The following is a 16,379-nucleotide window of genomic DNA, read 5'->3' on the forward strand; positions in this document are numbered from 1 at the left end:
TCCCCACTGACGACACAACAGTTCTCCCCAGTCCCCTGTGTTCTTACCCTGGCTCCCTGGGAGCGGATCTGCAAAATGCATGCCCCTCTGACCCCCACAAAGCCAACATCTAGGGCCACGGAGGAGGTAGTAGCAACACACCCCGAGGCCGCCACGCGAAAGCCCTTTAAAACACAAGCTGCGGATGAGCCACGCACATTAATAATATCACTGTGTCACCTTACGCGGTATAAGCCTGCCATTCCCCAGTGCAGCAAGTAAGGTACAGTTTTGTTCAGATCCATTTAACCAGAGAGAAAGAAGAAGAGCTGTGCCCAGGGAGGCTGAACACTGCCTGCGTGGGGACAGCACCCGACCGCAGTTGGCACGTCAAATCATGCTTGTTTCTCTGCCTCTGGTGCTGGCTGTTTTCGAAGACAGGAGCCGGCGCCACAAAACCACGTGCAATTGCAGCTCTGCTTAATTAAATCTCACTGCAAGAGCAGGGAGAGCTTCTGGGTAAAAAGACTTTGTGTTAGGTACTTTTCTTTCCTTTTTTTTTTCACATTTTATATTTTAATTTAAAGGATTTTTTTAAAAGTAGGGGTGTACCTAAACTAGCAAACAGAAAATGATTGCAGTGAGGTTTTTTTCAGTGCCAAACTGGGAGAGCCTTACTGATTTTACGTAATTTCTCCCGTGGTGGGAGATGGGCAGACATTTGGGGGCAGCTCTGGACACTTCCACATCCGGGTGATGGAGGAGATAGGCTTGGGAGGGCCCAGCTCTGGTGGGGAGGCTTTCCCTGCTTCAGGGTCTCCTGTGGAGGGCGCATTGAGTCTAGCTTAGCTCACGCTTCTGTATCACCAGTGGGAACTTCACATTCTGAAACGCACAGATCAAGGCACAATCGACAAATACACTCCGCCCCCACCCACCAGTCAAAGGCCGGGGAGGATGGCGGTTCTCTTCCAACCCTCTAGATCCCGAGACGAGAAACATCCTTGGTCACAAGCCTGTGGACCACCGGGCAGCCACGTCTGCGGGGTTCTCCCGCCTCCAGCCCCGAGCGCTGGCTGGAGGCCCTTTCTCAGGAGCCTGATCCTTCCAGAAGCCCACAAGACACCGTTCCTTCCTTCCTCCTCTCACTCACTTGCCCGCACTCACAGGTGCCCTGAGCTCGTCCTTCACCACATCACAGGGGTTAGGGAACAGAGCGAGAGACCCCCCCCCATGCCCCTCAAACCCGCAGGCTGAGGCTGGGCGGCTGGCCAGGCACTGGCTGCGGCCATCAGTCAGCCCAGGGCCACGCCCGGCGTGGTCGGGCACCCTTCCTGGTCTTCACAAGCCTGTGAGACACGTGGTGGCCCTGTTTCACAGACAAGGAAGCCGGTGCTGGGAGGGCCAGGCTCCAGCGGGGACGTAGGGCCTCATATGTACCCAGAAGGAGACCCGTGGACAGCGGGGCCGGCTGGCCCTCAGGTCCCCCGCGCATCCTACCCGGGTTTCTGCCGACACCCGGCCCCGACACCACACGCACGAGGAAGCACGAGAGGAAGGCAGTGCTCGAGGTGCCCTTTGGACCCAGAATGAAAAGTGTTTGCTGCTCCTCCTCAGGCCAGAGCCCTTTAAATAAAAACAACCCACGCGTTCTTGTGTTTGTATAAAAGATATTTACTTCAATTATCACACCTAGGGTGCTAGTGAATAATAATAATACATGGTGTGAGTTTCATACAGTGATATTGCTTCTCCATATCATATAGGGACCGTTGTACAGTGCTGAGAACAAACGTCGTATGGCTAAACCAAGGACAGAAGGGACGACGGGTGCCTCCCCCACCCCCATGCCAGGCGGATCAACTTTTGACTTCTCGTGTCGAGAACAAATAGCAAGAAATAAAATGTTACCGGAGATGGGTCACAGCAACACAACAGAGGCTTTTCTCAAAGCTATTTGTACAAAAATGATGCTTTTTTTTTTGGTCAATTGGGTCATTGTGAGGATTAAAAAAAAAAATCTGTGATTGTGAGTATGAACAAACAAGCTCTAAAAACATCTAAGATTTAGTGCGTTACAGAAAATATAAAATACTGCTAAAACGTAAGACACCACGAGACAGGGTGGTGGTGGGGGAGGGGGGGAGCTGAGCTTACTGGGAGGCGTCTGGAAGAGGCCCCCGCGCGGCCGGCCATCCTGTGCTGTGTGAGTTAGTAGTCTGGGCAGGAGCGTGGCCACCTGCTCTCATGGCAAGTAGTTTATTGCACAATCGCAAAGAGCTAGGTCTTACTCAGTGGAAAGGGACGTGGGGGCACACCGCCTTTTCGTTTTGCTTTTTCCCATTTTTATTTTCTAATGTGCTGTCCGCAAATGTTTTCAAAATTTTGGATGAAATCCTCACGTCTCCCAAAATGCACAGCATTTTCTGAAAGCGGGGGGGAAGGGGGTGTTTCAGAGGGTGGCACATGAGATGCCCGTTTTCTCTAGGAATGAGGCAGAAAACGGTGAGAGAGAGAGAGAGAGAAATGCATAGACGACTTGGGGGAAATGGAAACCCTTGTAGGGGGAGGGATGGGGCCATTGTTTCATCAGAGGGCTTTCAAAGAGAAGAGGACAGAATCAGGACCCCAGACGATGTCAGAGGGGGGAAAAGCCGTGGGTGACACAGAGAGGGAGTCGGGGGTCAGCAGGCCCTCTGGGAGCCCTGCCTCGGGGCGGCGGGCAGCCTCAGCCTCCACCACCCTGACACCCAATGAGCAAGCCACTGGGTGTCTTGCTGGCTGTGCTTCTCCACGGAAAGCTGTGCTCCTGGCCCATGCTTCCTCCACACTTAACCACAGGAAGGGGGAAAGGGGCTCCCCACTCTGCTCCCCTGGAGCGGGTCCTTAAGCCACAGCTGGACAGAAAAACATGGTTGCTCCGCAAGATGGTTTTGACCAACTTTGTAGGCAAGGAAAACAACAACTGTAACAAAAGCCAATGGAAACTTGTCAGCCCAGTGAGCCTTGCCAGAGACCTCTCTCTCACCCGAAGTCAGGCTCGACCAGGCCTCCGCGCCCGCCCTGCCCCGGGGCTCCTGAACTGTCATGAACCCAGAAGTCTGACCGGAGGCTCTAGGAGGCTTTGGGGGAACCGAGCTTTGCTTTTTCTAAGTCTCCTCTACAGCTCCTCACACCAGCAAACTTCAAACCCTGGCGCTTCCTTAACATTGGGAGATTGTTTTGTTCATCAACTCTCGTTTTGAAAAGTGAGATGTGATGGAGACCACCAGTTTTTGAGTGGCTACTCTGCAGAGGGACAGCTGATTCAGAGAAGCCCCCCTCTGCCCTCCGATCACATCCCCCAGACCCTTTGGGTCTCTGAGGGTGGGGGAGGGAGGGAGGCAGAAGACAGCAAAAGCTGGAGTGAAAGTCAGAAGCATTTATGGTAACAACAATGACACAAAATAACAATACACTCCTGATAAGTACTTAAATGATTAACCTAATAATAAATAGAATAGAAATATTTTTTTTAAACAATTTTTTTTTCCTCAAGGAAATATCCTTTTATAATTATCCTCACGCACGCTGCGGGGGGGGGGGGGTGGTCAGTAGCAGTCGATCCATCTCAACAAGAAAAAGGTGAAGTGCTGGGAGGGACACCTGTGGTCACACGCTCACTGGGGAGGGTTCTCAGCTGCCTAGTCGCAGGCCCCCTCCACGCGCCCTGCCGCCCCAGCCAGAAGTTCTGGTGGGTGCCCGTGGGCCCTGCGTGACTAGCATGGTGGTCAGCAAGAGGCAGGCTGAGATGGGGTTGCGGGGCAGGGGGGTAGGCAGTGCTGGGGAGGCCCGTTTTCCCTTCAGTTCACGAACAAAATGGAACTACAGTGAACAAACTCATCCTGCTCCTCCACAACCTGAATCATCCTGGTCTAAAGCTTACTTTGAGTCCATTTGGTGTGCAATACGTTCTCTCTTAAAAATGAAGGGAAATGATTTCTATTGCACAGAGCTTTTTACACATAGTCATCTATTTAAGTGCTTTTTGTTTAAAGCAAGCTATGAGAACATAAAAAAGAAAGAAAGAAAGAAGAAAAAAGGAAACGAAAAATGGAGGGGAGAAAAAAAAGGGAACCAGAAAACAAAAGGAGCCCCGTGCCACTTCAATCCATCTTGCTGACTGGTATCTGGTTTCACCAACGGAAGTCCCAATGCTTCGGTATATACTGTGCTTCTGATTACTGTCCACAGGGGTGTGTAGCCACGACTTTGGAATATAAGGCACCTTTCCTTTCTGTTCACAGAAAGCTTGATACATAGCATACAGCATATTTTGTGGTAGAAATGAGAGCCTAAACACTACAAGAATTACAGTAACACAGACTTTACTTCTTTACATTATTGGATAAGCTATAATGATCCATGAAAAGCAACTCAAAGGTATTTTAAATGTTTAATAGCAAGGATGGGGAAGTGCGCATTTATGCCTAGCCTAATGTCTTTCACTAGCCTTTTTTTTTTTTTTTTTAAAGGTTTTTCACCTACGATGCCCAACTTTTAAAGTTAGCATTTTGGAGGAGACTAGGCGCTTTGGAAATGTCTCGTTAAAGCTAAATGTCACTTCATCCAAAAATGAAAATGGGGAGTATGCCACTGATGGCATGGACACAGTCTCTTTGGAGGGGAGGTGGTGATGGAAGGGCAGTGGCAAGGCCTGGGCAGGCAGGGGCAGCTCCCATCATGGGACAGATGGTGGGGGAACTACATTTCCATCTTCTTCCCTGACCAAGGATGAGGCTCCCAGGCTGCTGGGGAAAGGCGGGCTCTGGGGCTCATTTTATGCTCAGCTCCTCGTTCCCCACACCCCCCTCTGTTGCCTCCATCTACACTGCGCCCCCACAACAGGAGTGCTCTGGCCTCAGCTTTCTGTACATCTCTAAGCGTCTCACAGCCTTGATCTTTTGGGAATTTCAACTGGGAACTTCCTTTCCCTTTTTTCCTGGTAGTTTTCATCTACCAAAAGGCAGAACGGAATCCGAATGGGAGAAACATTGTTAAATTGGACCATCCTCTTAGCAAGCAGGTGTGCTGGCCGGACTGACATTCATTGCACCGGGAAATAGATGTTCACTGTGTTGGGAGTCCCGGGCTACCACCTGGCCACTTAGGGCAGGTTCACGAAGGCTCCCCTAACACCATCAAGGCGCAAAGAAACCACAGCGCCAGCGAGGGGGACGGATTTCTAAATATGAGTTCTTCCCAGTAAGTGCGTGCAAATTCCTTCCATCAAGAAAACACTTAGGTCACCAGACTGGGTGGACCCATACCCAACCAGCAGCCCTGGGAGCTGGTTTTCTTCAGCACAGCACAGAAACTGGCCTATTCTTTGGGGAAGAAAAGGTCACACACCTGAAGACTGGGCGTGTGGGTTCGGGAAGGCCGAATCCTTTCCTGTCCTTGGGATGCTTCCCATGGAGACCTCACAGAAGGGCTGAGATTATAACTTCCCAGTGCCAGAGACAACAGAGCTCCCCCGTGCCAGGTGGGAATGCTGGGGAAGCATCCGTATGTGGCCATGGAGGGGCAGCCCGGGGTGAGGGAAGCGGCTGTGACCGATCTCAACAGCTGAGCGGGAATGGGCAGAGTGTGCAGGCGGGCAGAGACAAGGTCCTGTGGGGCCCGAGGCCGCCCCTGCCTGCAGAGGAAACAGCTGTGAGCGCTTCAGGAGCAGGTGGAGGCCAAGAGGAGGACCCCTGCGCCTCGCAGAGCACAGCTGTCTGTCCGGCTTGTGCTTACAAGAGGGAAGCCGCCTGCCCACCAGGCCGAGCTACACTCATGGACGCCACGCTTCTATGTTTTCTCTTTCCGGATCCCACTTGCCTCGCGGTTCTGAGGGGTGCGGGGGCAGGTCCAATGGGAGCGTGGTTAGTGAGGTAGAAGGGGACAGATGAGTGTAATGACATGGGGTGGGGGGGTGAACATCCAGGGAGGGATCCCACCTGCAGCCTGTCGGGGAGGCCTGACCTCGCCGGGCTCCGTCTCCCCTGAGCAGCTGGCGTACTGGCCTCAGAGGGGAGCGGCCGGGGATAGCTCAGGGCAGACTCTGGTTTCTATACGCCTGTCGAGAGGCGTCTGCCGTGGTGCATTTAAGGCAAAGGCTGTTGTCCCCCAGCTCAAGATCTAGGAAATCACCAACACCATTTCACTGTGTGCTCCTCCCAGAAGGACGGGAGTGTTGCTCCTGCTGGCTCCTCTATTGTTTTCAGGGAGGTTTGTTTTCCTACCATCAGAGGAATGAAGAACATTGCATAGAAAGTCAACAGAGTTCAACGATCGCCTGTGCATGACAGGACACGAGTTCAGGGAGAACAAAGAAACCCAGGCCAACTTTAGGTGGGAAGGCACCTGCCTGTGGACAGAGCTGTCCGGCGACTCTTGTCCCAACCTCTCAGGGCACGACTGCTGGGTGATCTTAGGGTTGGTAGCGGATGCCAGAGCTTACGTACAACCTGCCCTCTGCTTGGTCTGCTTACGGGGCTGTGGCGGCCCTGGGTATGGAGGCATTCGGCTGTCTCCTTCCTCCTGGGGCTGAGGGCAGCTGGGGAGGGGCTCTCACAGCCAGAGGGAGCAGACAGGAACACTTCACCCAAAGTTCTGTTGCACTCTGAGTTTGGACCACCAACCAGCACATCTGGCTTTTAAGTAGGGAGACACAAAGATGCCCACAGGAGGAAGGCAGATGAGCAGGGAGGCATTTGTGCTTTGGAAGAACAGGGAAACTGTCCCAGAGAAGCCGTGAGCTCTTATCTTTCTGCCTTGGTCACTGGCCCAGACATAGTGGCCATGACTTGAGAGTGATCGTACAAGTCAGCATCCTGGCAGACCCTGGAGATGCCTCCCCAGTCTGCTGACCACAAGCCACCCTGTGTTGCGATGTTCTTCCGGCAGGTAAGCTCCGAGGAAAACCGAGTTGGAGTTAGATGGCCGTGGTAATCCTTCCTAAAGAAGGGCAACCTGCTAGACAGAAATCACAAGACTCATCCAGAAGTTCAAGAGAAGAGGACTTGTTTGGGAAGCCAGGAGGCAGGAGTGAAGCCATGCCCCTTTTACCTCAGACACCGCAAGAGAATGTGGGCAGGAACCAAGGGTCAAGAGGCTGAACTTGAACACTGATTGTATGCGGAGCCTCCACTTAGCCAGCTAAGTAATGGCAAAAACCTTAAGTTATGAACACTGCCTCCAATTAACAAAAAGAAGCCATTTAAAATGGTATAATGGAGCTTGTAATTAAGTGTTAGTGTTTTCTACTGAACAGTTTTCCCCAGGGGAGAGGTACAAATCAGCTTTTTAAACTGATGGAGCGGAAAGAGGAAGAGGTCGGCTGCCTGTGGGAGCTACTGCTTGGAACGCCAGTCAGCGGAAGGTAAAGCCCATGGAGGGGATGCTGTTCAAGGCACTTGAATATTGCTTATCAAGATGAAAGATCAACCCTTGGACTCAGACTGAGGGGCACAAAGAGGAGGGGGGCACCCCACCCCAGGTTTCTGTTATTTAGTGGCAGCTCTTAAAAGTATTACAGTGACAGTTTAAACACAAGAGATCATAGGATTAGGATCGCAGTTAAAAAAAAAAAAAAAGAATACAAACATGGAACTGCAAGCAAAATTTAACCAACTGATTGTATCAAGCACCCAGATGTAAGTCTGGCAAAAAAAGACAGAATGGAAATCAACAATAACCTAGTTTTAAAAAAAGAAACAAAACCAACAAAAATGACTAAATTGCCTGGAAGAGCCAAAGTGGCTGTTTTAGACGTTACTATTTGGCCACGAGGATGGACAGATTTATACTTTATCAGTTTCCTCGATTTAACACCTTAGTAAATAACAGTCATGCCTTTAAAGCGAAAACACTACCCTGGCGTTCCCTGTTAACGCCCTGCTTTTCTTCTACTGAAAGTCGGGTATTTGGAGACTCATCATGTGATGACAAAATTCCTCCTTGAGGTTTCTGTGGAGAGGACACCACAGTACTGTCAGGGGCTCTGCTACTCACTGTCCTGAGGGTCACGGATGCAAACGCCCTCTTCTCAACGCACCTGGATTCAGCCAGATGGGAATCCATTTTCCCCTTAAGCTCCTCCGTGTTGAATTCTCTGCTCACTGAACCAGATTTCAAATTCAGAATGATATGAAACCATCAAAAGACAAACGGCCTGCCTCCCAGCCTCCTAGAGCCTTCTGCAAACTTCTTCTTCATGAAAAGGCATTGTCTTTAGTGTAGTGACTCTTAAATTTGTGAAAAACTTGAACTAAGTGCTGCAGTTGCAGGTTAAAAGACTGTAAATGAAATACATAATTTCTAAAACGTCATGCAAGAAATGTGGTTTCACATCTTACAGTCAAAGTCCTACAAGTTAATTAATACAAGCACACTGAGGTGTAATAGCGGGAGCATACCTTTAAAATTAGAACTCCCTCCCACCCCCCCCCAAATCAAAAAAAGGTAATATTAATTAAACTTAAGAAATAATGAATGCACCATTAAAATGTCATCCAAAGATGTTGACCTAAGACAAAGGTTTCAATGATACACAATACGGTCAAAAAGGTTTCAATCAGTAATATACAGTATGACAACTACATCTTGTAAATTATACCCAATACTGCCGGCAGTCTATCCCTCTAAAGAATATTTGCCCCTTTCATCCCTTCCTAACAATCAGATAATAAAATACAGCACCTATAAATAAGCAAAAAAAAATATATATATATACCGAAATCATCTATTGTTAGTTTAAAGATATGGCAATAAAGGAGTCTAAATTAGCAAACTTGTAGAAGCCATAACTGATAAAACAGCTTATTGAAAAAAGGTGGCAGTAATGCACTCTATGTGTGCACAGGTACTTAGGAAAATACACAGACGTATAAAATTGCACACACGCACACACGCACACTTTCATACACCTCTGTTCTCACGCATATACACATAGACGACAGGAGGAATCAGAGACAAGTTAGACTTTTGATTTGTACTTAGACTGCCCTAAACTGTGCATAAAAAGAACGTCCCAAGAGGCAAAATGAATGGAGGGCCAATGATCTGGTCTGGAAGTGAAGAGCATCAACATTCTGGTGTGAGACTACGGGGGGTGGGAGCCGAGCCCAGACTGCCACGTTCTCTCTTCTGCAGGGAAGGAAGGAGGCTTCCCACGACGTCAACAGTCATCAGTGCTTGTGGTGGGAAGAAAGGGACAGATAGAGAGACAGAGAGAGAGTTATGCGCGTGCCTGGGCGCACGCACGAGCCCTGCCCAGGCCCAGGGAGTGGCGTCCCCTGGTGGGGCTCAGTCCATCAGGCGCCCGGGAGAGTGGTGTGAGGTGAGGTGCCTTCTGTGTCATGGAAAGACTGCTGCCTACGAGGGGCGAGGGGCCCCCAGGGGCCCCAGATCTGCCTGCGGCGACCTTCGCGGCCTACACGTTCCTCCTCTCTTTCAACGCTCGCACATGTGCAAGACGCACTAACACAGACGTAAGACACCATAAATTAAACAAAATGAACGGGTACATGCTACAGTTCTAACTTGTCTCCTACACCTCCAAGATATGAGGTCTGATCAGCGTGCTCTGCGGTTAGAGGTTAAAAAGCAGATTATAAAATACCTAGATTCGGATCTTTTCTTTTTGTCCTGATTTGGCCTAGAATGGAGTGTATTAAACAAACCCTGGTCAGCAAAAGCCCAGAGTCAGTTAAAGCTATGGATCAATGTGCACTACATGTCAGGATTCTATTCACGTACAAGAAAACACTACGTCAGCTACCACAAAATCTGATATTTTCCTGATGTGACTTTTCTTGTTAAAAAATATGTGGAGTAAATGTGTTTTACTTTAGTTCAAAGTTTCAAAGGAGAAGATTCTTTACTTGAAAATATTTAGGAATCCAAACTAGTGTGTTTAGAGTCGGTTTGACTGTGCAATCTCTTAGTGGCAACTGAACAGCTACAAAAACTTTCTTTTTTAAATTTTTTTTTCTGAAAAATCCCCCCCTCCCCTTTTTTCCTGGTTTAAGAAGATAATAGTGTATTATCGCTCTGAAGCCATTAGATGGCAGATAAAAAGCCCCCTTTTAATATGTGGGTTTGATTTTTTTTTTTTTTTAAAGCCCACACGAAAAGAGGAGGGCGCAAGGCAAAGCTGTAAGAGTTATTCCAGAACCTGTGGAAATCACTTAGGGCAATAAAAAAAACACTTCAGGGTACAAAAAAGCTCGACTACACATTTCCGTTTTCTTCCTTGAAAACACGACATAGATTGGGCTTAATGCTCCTTTTGTTTTCTATATGCACCTTGGCCTATGGCGATTTTGCCCTGTGGCCCGCAGGGCGGTTAAGTGCGCAACACGGTCCCTGCCGCGGAGTCGGCGCCCGCCCCTCTGCCCGGCCCGGCCCGACCCAGCTCAGCCAGACTCGGTTCGACTCAGCCCAGCTCGGCCAGACTCGGCCCGGCCCGGTCAGGCTTGGCCCGGCCCGGCCAGACTCGGCGCGACGGGCGGGCGGGCGGCGCCCTCTCAGAACTCCCATTCGATGGGTTCCTCGCGGCTGGCGGCCTTCTCCAGGCGGTGGATTATGCTGTTCAAGTTCGCGGCCTTCTTCTTCCTCAAGGGGTTGTCTCGCGAGTCCCTGGCGCCCGCCGCCTCCGGGAGGCCGAAGAGGCTCTGCAGCGAGCTGGGCCTGCGGGCTGCCGCGGGCGCGCTGGTGCTTGGCAAAGCGGAACTCCTGTCGGCGCCGTCCCGGGCCCGGCAGGGGCCCTCGCCCGGCGGGGCGGCTGAGGTAGCGGCGTCCTCCCCGGCCGCGGGCGCGGCGGCGGCGGGGTTTGGCACGGGCCCCGGGCCGTCCGCGGGACCCTCGGGTGGCGGCGGCGGCGGCACCCGGGGCCGGCCCTCGTCGTCGGCGGCGGCGGCGTCCGGGACCGGGGTCCCCGAGGGCGGCGGCTCTGCCTTCTCTGCCGGCCGCGGCGCCTCCTCCCGCTCCTCCGGGGCCGCAGCCGCCTCGGCCGGCCCTCCCTGAGACTTGGCGGCGGCCGCGGGGCCGCCCAACTCTTCGGCGTCCGCGGCGCCCGGGCCCTCGGCGGTCTCCACGCCGTCGCAGCTGTCGCCCTCCGAGCTGGGCGCGGCCCGGCCGCTCCGGGCCGACGGCGAATCGCTGGCCCCGGCCTGGCCCTGGCTCCCGGCCTGAATCTCCTCAATGAACAGTTCTCTGCGGATCCGAGACCTACGAGACACAAGCAGTGGGGGCGCCGTCAGGGGACCTCTGTGCACGGGTGCCCCGTGTCCCTTCCCTCGCGGCCCAGGCCTCCTGCCATCTCCGCCCACTGCCCGACATCTCCCTCCCACCGGCCTGACAGCCGCTCAGGCTCCTGCGGCCTGGAGTGGAGCCCCTCTTTACAGCCACCCTATCCTCCCCAGCCAGGAGCCAGCAACCCTCCCAGCTGAAAGTTTCCCAGGCTCGGGGCCTCTGAGTAACCTGTCCTTTGGTTGGAATGCCAGTCCCCTCTTCATAAGGATGGACCACCAACATTAATGGCACGGCAAGGTCTCACTCTCTGCACACCCACACCTAGGACTGGTGCTTGGTGTACAGCCATAAGGCCGAATGGATTCATACAAGGAGATAAAGTATGAATGGTAACCACTGCCCCGCCCCCGACCTCCTGAGAGAGAACCAACTATTAGTGCCCAAAGTGAAAATCTTCAGTGTCCAGCTCTGAGCCACAGGTCAGAGTCTCTGGTCAAGGCTGAGGTGGGATTCTATCAATTTGTGTGATTAAATTTCAATTAATTCCCTCCTCTAAAAGACGACCAGGGAAGGGTCACTTTTGACCAATCAGGAGGGAGGCCAAATATGTGCTCAAACACATCCACCATGTTTTAATTAAGCTGAGTTCAGCCTACAATGGAAAGTGTGCTTCACTACTTTGTCAGGTCCAAAGGAAACAGCTACAGAAGGGCCCAGGCCTTCCCTGTTTTGGAGCCCTGTAATGTCATGAAAGGGCTTTTGTTAAGTCTTTTGTGTCAGAATTTCTCTAACATGCTCACAGTACTGGGTTCAATCAGAAGTCTCTCTAGGTGTTTCTTCCTAAAAACCTCTGATCATGAGCCAATTGTTAGTGGATAACATCTTCAGGGAAATTAGCACCAAGTCCAGTGTCTTGCAGAAACTGGGCCTGCAGAAAGCCCTGGGTTAGGCGTGCATGAAGATATTTTCTGCAGTGTGTATAACTCAATAAAGGTGACATTTTTTGAGAACCCATGGTATGCCAGGTCCTGTGCTGGATGTAGGGAGATTGGAGCCAGGGAGAATCCAGCTATAGTTTAGTCCAGTATATCACAAGTCAGGTCATGGTTATCTGCTACACAGTTTTTTGCTCCATACATAGGGTGAACTTTGACCCTTGTCCTGAAGATGATCCCTCAACCAAAGCTGCAGGGGTAGGTCCTGAAGCCCTCCCAGAAGTCCCCAGGAGGTAACAGAAGACTTTCCTCCTTCCTGGGGGCTACTTTGGGAGCCTGTGAAATGGTAATTCCCATGGGCACTTTGCTAGGAGGATGAACATACACTTTGCTGGATTTCAAGCCCCTTAACAGCTATAAAACACCCACTAGGGTGAACACTCAATCCCATTCCACCCTGACGGGAGTGGGGGAGGCTAGATAGGCAGCTAAGGGTTTGGTCTGATCCAGGCCACAGGTCCATCATGAACTAACTGGAAGTCCCAGGGGCAGCCTAGCCCAGAATGGAGCACAGGCTTTTTGGAACCAGGCAAACTGGATTTGAAATCGGTTCACACTGGGTTTGAAATCTGGCTTGTCAATTACTAGTTACAAAACGTGGACAAGTTCCTTAAGCTTTTTGTGCTTCAGTTTTCTTATCAGAAAAGTATGGAGAATAGTGTCTTCCTTGCAGAGATGTTATGATTAAATGTTGGGGTTTTTTTGTTGTCATTTTCTTTTTGTTTTTGGTTACGCCACATGGCATGTGGGATCTTAGTTTCCCAATCAGGGACAGAACCCACGCCCCCTTGCAGTGGCAGGATGGGGTCTTAACCACTGGACCACCATGATGAAATATTAAATACAGGACACAAAGTAGACCAAAAAAAAAGGAACTATTTTTCTATTTTAACCACCCAGCTGCCTTTTGAATGACAAAGTCCTTGTCATAAGTGCCAAGGCTGAGACAGAAGGGCTGAGGGATGGGGAGGGATAACTTCATGTCCAAGACCTGGGATCGAGGCTGTGACCCTCACTGGCTAGACTGACACGTATGACATTTAAACATTTACATGTATGACATATAAAATGGGGCTGGCAGTGCTGAATTCGACTGTAGGTGGGAGGAAGTATGAAATAACATCTATAAAGCTCTTGGCTCAGGGCCTGGCACATTTTACATGCTTAGCAGATAAGAGGCATCATCCTTCTCAGCCTAGATTAGTCTCTGTGTCCCTGAGGAAGATTATCTTCTGGTCTAGAAAGACCAGGTCCCAGAAGCAAATCTGGTTTTCAGACAAGTCAGGCAAGGCTGACAGGATGCTGTGGCTTTCAGGGCTTGGAAGAGTTTCTGCTCGGTGGACCTGTTCTCCAGGAGACCAGGTGTCCTTGGCTATGTTGTTCTGGTGTTCCTGGGTAAATGGTCACCTTAGAATACTTCTGATGACCTTAGGGTAAAAGGAGAAGAGGAAGTAAAGTTTTGTTTATTTTTTTAAGGGGGTAAAAATCAACCCCAAGCATTTACTCCCTAAGGGTTCGAGTGGTGCAGAAAAAATGAAATCAACTTCTGTTTAACTCCTGCAGAAAGAACCTAAGAAACTGCCTTCTTGACCACAGGTCCTTAAAAATTGGTGTATTATTTCTCTAGGATAAAAATCTCAAAAGTGAGATGTCTGGGCCAAAAGATCTGTGCTTATTTAATTTTGATAGAAACTGCAAAATCACTTTCTAAATTATTAGTAATAATCCACTCCCCTACAAATACTATATTTCTGCCCCTTTTCTGCATCTTCAGCAGATACTGGGACATTTTCAAAGTTTTGCCAAGTGGTAACAAAAAAGTGGAATGTTGTTTTTATTTTAGATTTCTAAACTATTTAATCTAATTGATCATTTTTTCATATATTAGCAGCATCCATCTCTTTTCTTAAGAAATGCCTATTCATATTCTTTACTAATTGTTCAGGAGGATTTTAAAAATCAATTCCTATAAAAATGGACAAAGGAACACTCTATTACATGTATTGTAAAATACTTACTTTTTCCTAGTCTTTTGTGTTTGTTTTGGGATTTTGTGATATCTTGAATCCTTTCATTTTCTGCTTTCATATAGTCAAATATAGCTATTTTTGCTAGATGGTTTTAGGTTTTCCTATATTTCTAATCTTTATAAAAAAAATTCTTAGTACAAAGTAATAAAAATATCTTGAAAAAAAACAATAGGGATTTCCCTGGTGCTCCAGTGGTTAAGAATCTGCCTGCCAAAGCAGGGGACACAGGTTTGATCCCTGGTCTAGGAACTAAGATCTCATATGCTGTAGGGCAACCAGCCCCCTACACCACAACTACTGAAGCCCAGGCGCACTAGAGACTGCACACCACAACTAGAGAAAGCTCACAGACAGCAACAAAGAGCCGGTGCACTACAACGAAGACTCAGCCCATCCCAAAACTATAAATAAACAATAAATAAAAAAAAAAGAAACTGCTTTCTTGTTTAGGAATTAAACACATTCAGGGATGTGTGCTGAGTGCTGCCGTGTGCTCATCCTTATGTGAAGTGCTATGGGACCTACCAGGTGAGCTGGTCTATCCTGAGCATTTAAGGGTAGAGCTGAAGCCGTGGAGAGAGGGCTGGCTCAGCCAGAATCTCTGCACTTTTCTTTTGGGTGGCCTTAGGGGAGGGACTTCAGTTCTTTGGGCTTTATGCCATTCCTAGTGACCTGATGCCACTTCTTATTCAACCTATTCTGTGACTCATAAAATTCTTCTCTAGTTCAGTTCTTTCAATACCCTGCACACATCATACCACTTCTAGGATATTCATCCAGATCTCTGCAGGTGAGACCGATCTCTGCCCTTGGTTCTATCACTTGACTTACCAGTCTGCTTTGTTGTAGAGTGTATTTGACAGCATTTATTGAGCATCCATCTACTCTAGGTCTGGATTTGGGCTCATGACTAAGGTTTGAGTTTCCATGGCTCTTCTTCCCATCTCCGCCTTTTCTCTTTATAGTTGGATTTGTTTAAATGCTCAAATCAGGCATCTCCACAATGACCAGCTGACCATCATGTGATGGCATTTCCATGGGAGTCAGGAGGCCAGCTGGGAAATCTGGAGAGCATGTGCCCTGGCCAGGAGGCAGTGACTGCCTCTCAACTGGGGCCTGCAGGGTGATCTGGGAAAAAGGTGACTCCCAGCAGGGCGGGGCGAAACGGCTTTGGAGATGTTTTGTGTGACTGACAGCTCCTTTATCCAGATTTTCAGCAATCTACAGCTTCATGCCCTCCTGTCCAGGGTTAGCATACTTCATTAAATTGGATGTGACTTGCAGAAGACTCGAAAGTACACATTCAAATGCACCTCTGTGTCTGGAAAGTGAAAACAGGATTGCATAACACCTGGCAAGGAGAGGCTCTGGGGAACCTCTGCCCACATTTCCATTCACTCGCTTTCACTGTACTTGTTTACCGCTCTTGAAGTTTCCTTTCATGTACAGGGAGCTCCACTCCTGCAACTGCTGACCTCTCTCTGCCTCTGTTTTTACCTGATCGGTAAATTGAGGAGTGAATAAACTGGTTGTGCTCAGCTCATGTACTTTCTTTGTCTTCTTGGGAGCCAGCCCACATATGGTGAGGCCTGCCTGGGGCCAGCGCTGCCTTGATGGATAAACTGGCTTGGTTTTAAGAGTCAGGCAGCAGGTCTATTGGGCTTCCCTGGTGGCTTAGTGGTAAAGAATCTGCCTGCATTGCAAGAGACCTGGGTTCAATCCCTGGGTTGGGAAGATCCCCTGAAGGACAGCATGGCAACCCACTCCAGTACTCTTGCCTGGTGAATCCCATGGACAGAGGCGCCTGGCAGGGTAGAGTCCATGAGGTCGCAGAGTCAGACATGACTAACTCGACTAAGCAGCAGCAGCAGCAGCAGGTCTATTTGGCTCTCACACTAAGCTATTGTTAACATAGCCTTCGTTGGTGATAAAGGTATTATTTTAGCTCCTATCTAATATTTAAGCATTTTCCAATTTGTTCAGAACCTGGAAGTTTTGCTGGGCCCTGTCAGAAACTCCAGCAGAATCTATCTGATGAGGTAGGGCCCACTTTGAGACATAACTCCTCCCTCTAGCCCCTGGCAGCCTGTGATCT

General features: G+C 49.6%; 1 protein-coding gene across 7 annotated transcripts in view; it reads right to left on the reverse strand.

The window, feature by feature from the left end:
* CUX1 (cut like homeobox 1) overlaps positions 1 to 16,379 on the reverse strand; it is a 347,907-nt gene that overhangs the window by 15,002 nt on the left and 316,526 nt on the right. For 5 of the 7 annotated variants that reach the window (XM_065924892.1, XM_065924888.1, XM_065924886.1 and 2 more), the window contains one exon: positions 1,641 to 11,235. The exons of the other annotated variants lie outside the window; for them this stretch is intronic. In XM_065924892.1, the coding sequence (XP_065780964.1) occupies positions 10,533 to 11,235 (703 nt within the window). In that variant the 3' untranslated portion in view covers positions 1,641 to 10,532. Of the gene's footprint in view, positions 1 to 1,640; positions 11,236 to 16,379 lie in introns of those variants that run through there. 7 annotated transcript variants of the gene reach the window in all.

This window comes from Muntiacus reevesi, chromosome 2 (assembly GCF_963930625.1).
Source record: "Muntiacus reevesi chromosome 2, mMunRee1.1, whole genome shotgun sequence".
Classification (NCBI taxonomy): Eukaryota; Metazoa; Chordata; class Mammalia; order Artiodactyla; family Cervidae; genus Muntiacus; species Muntiacus reevesi.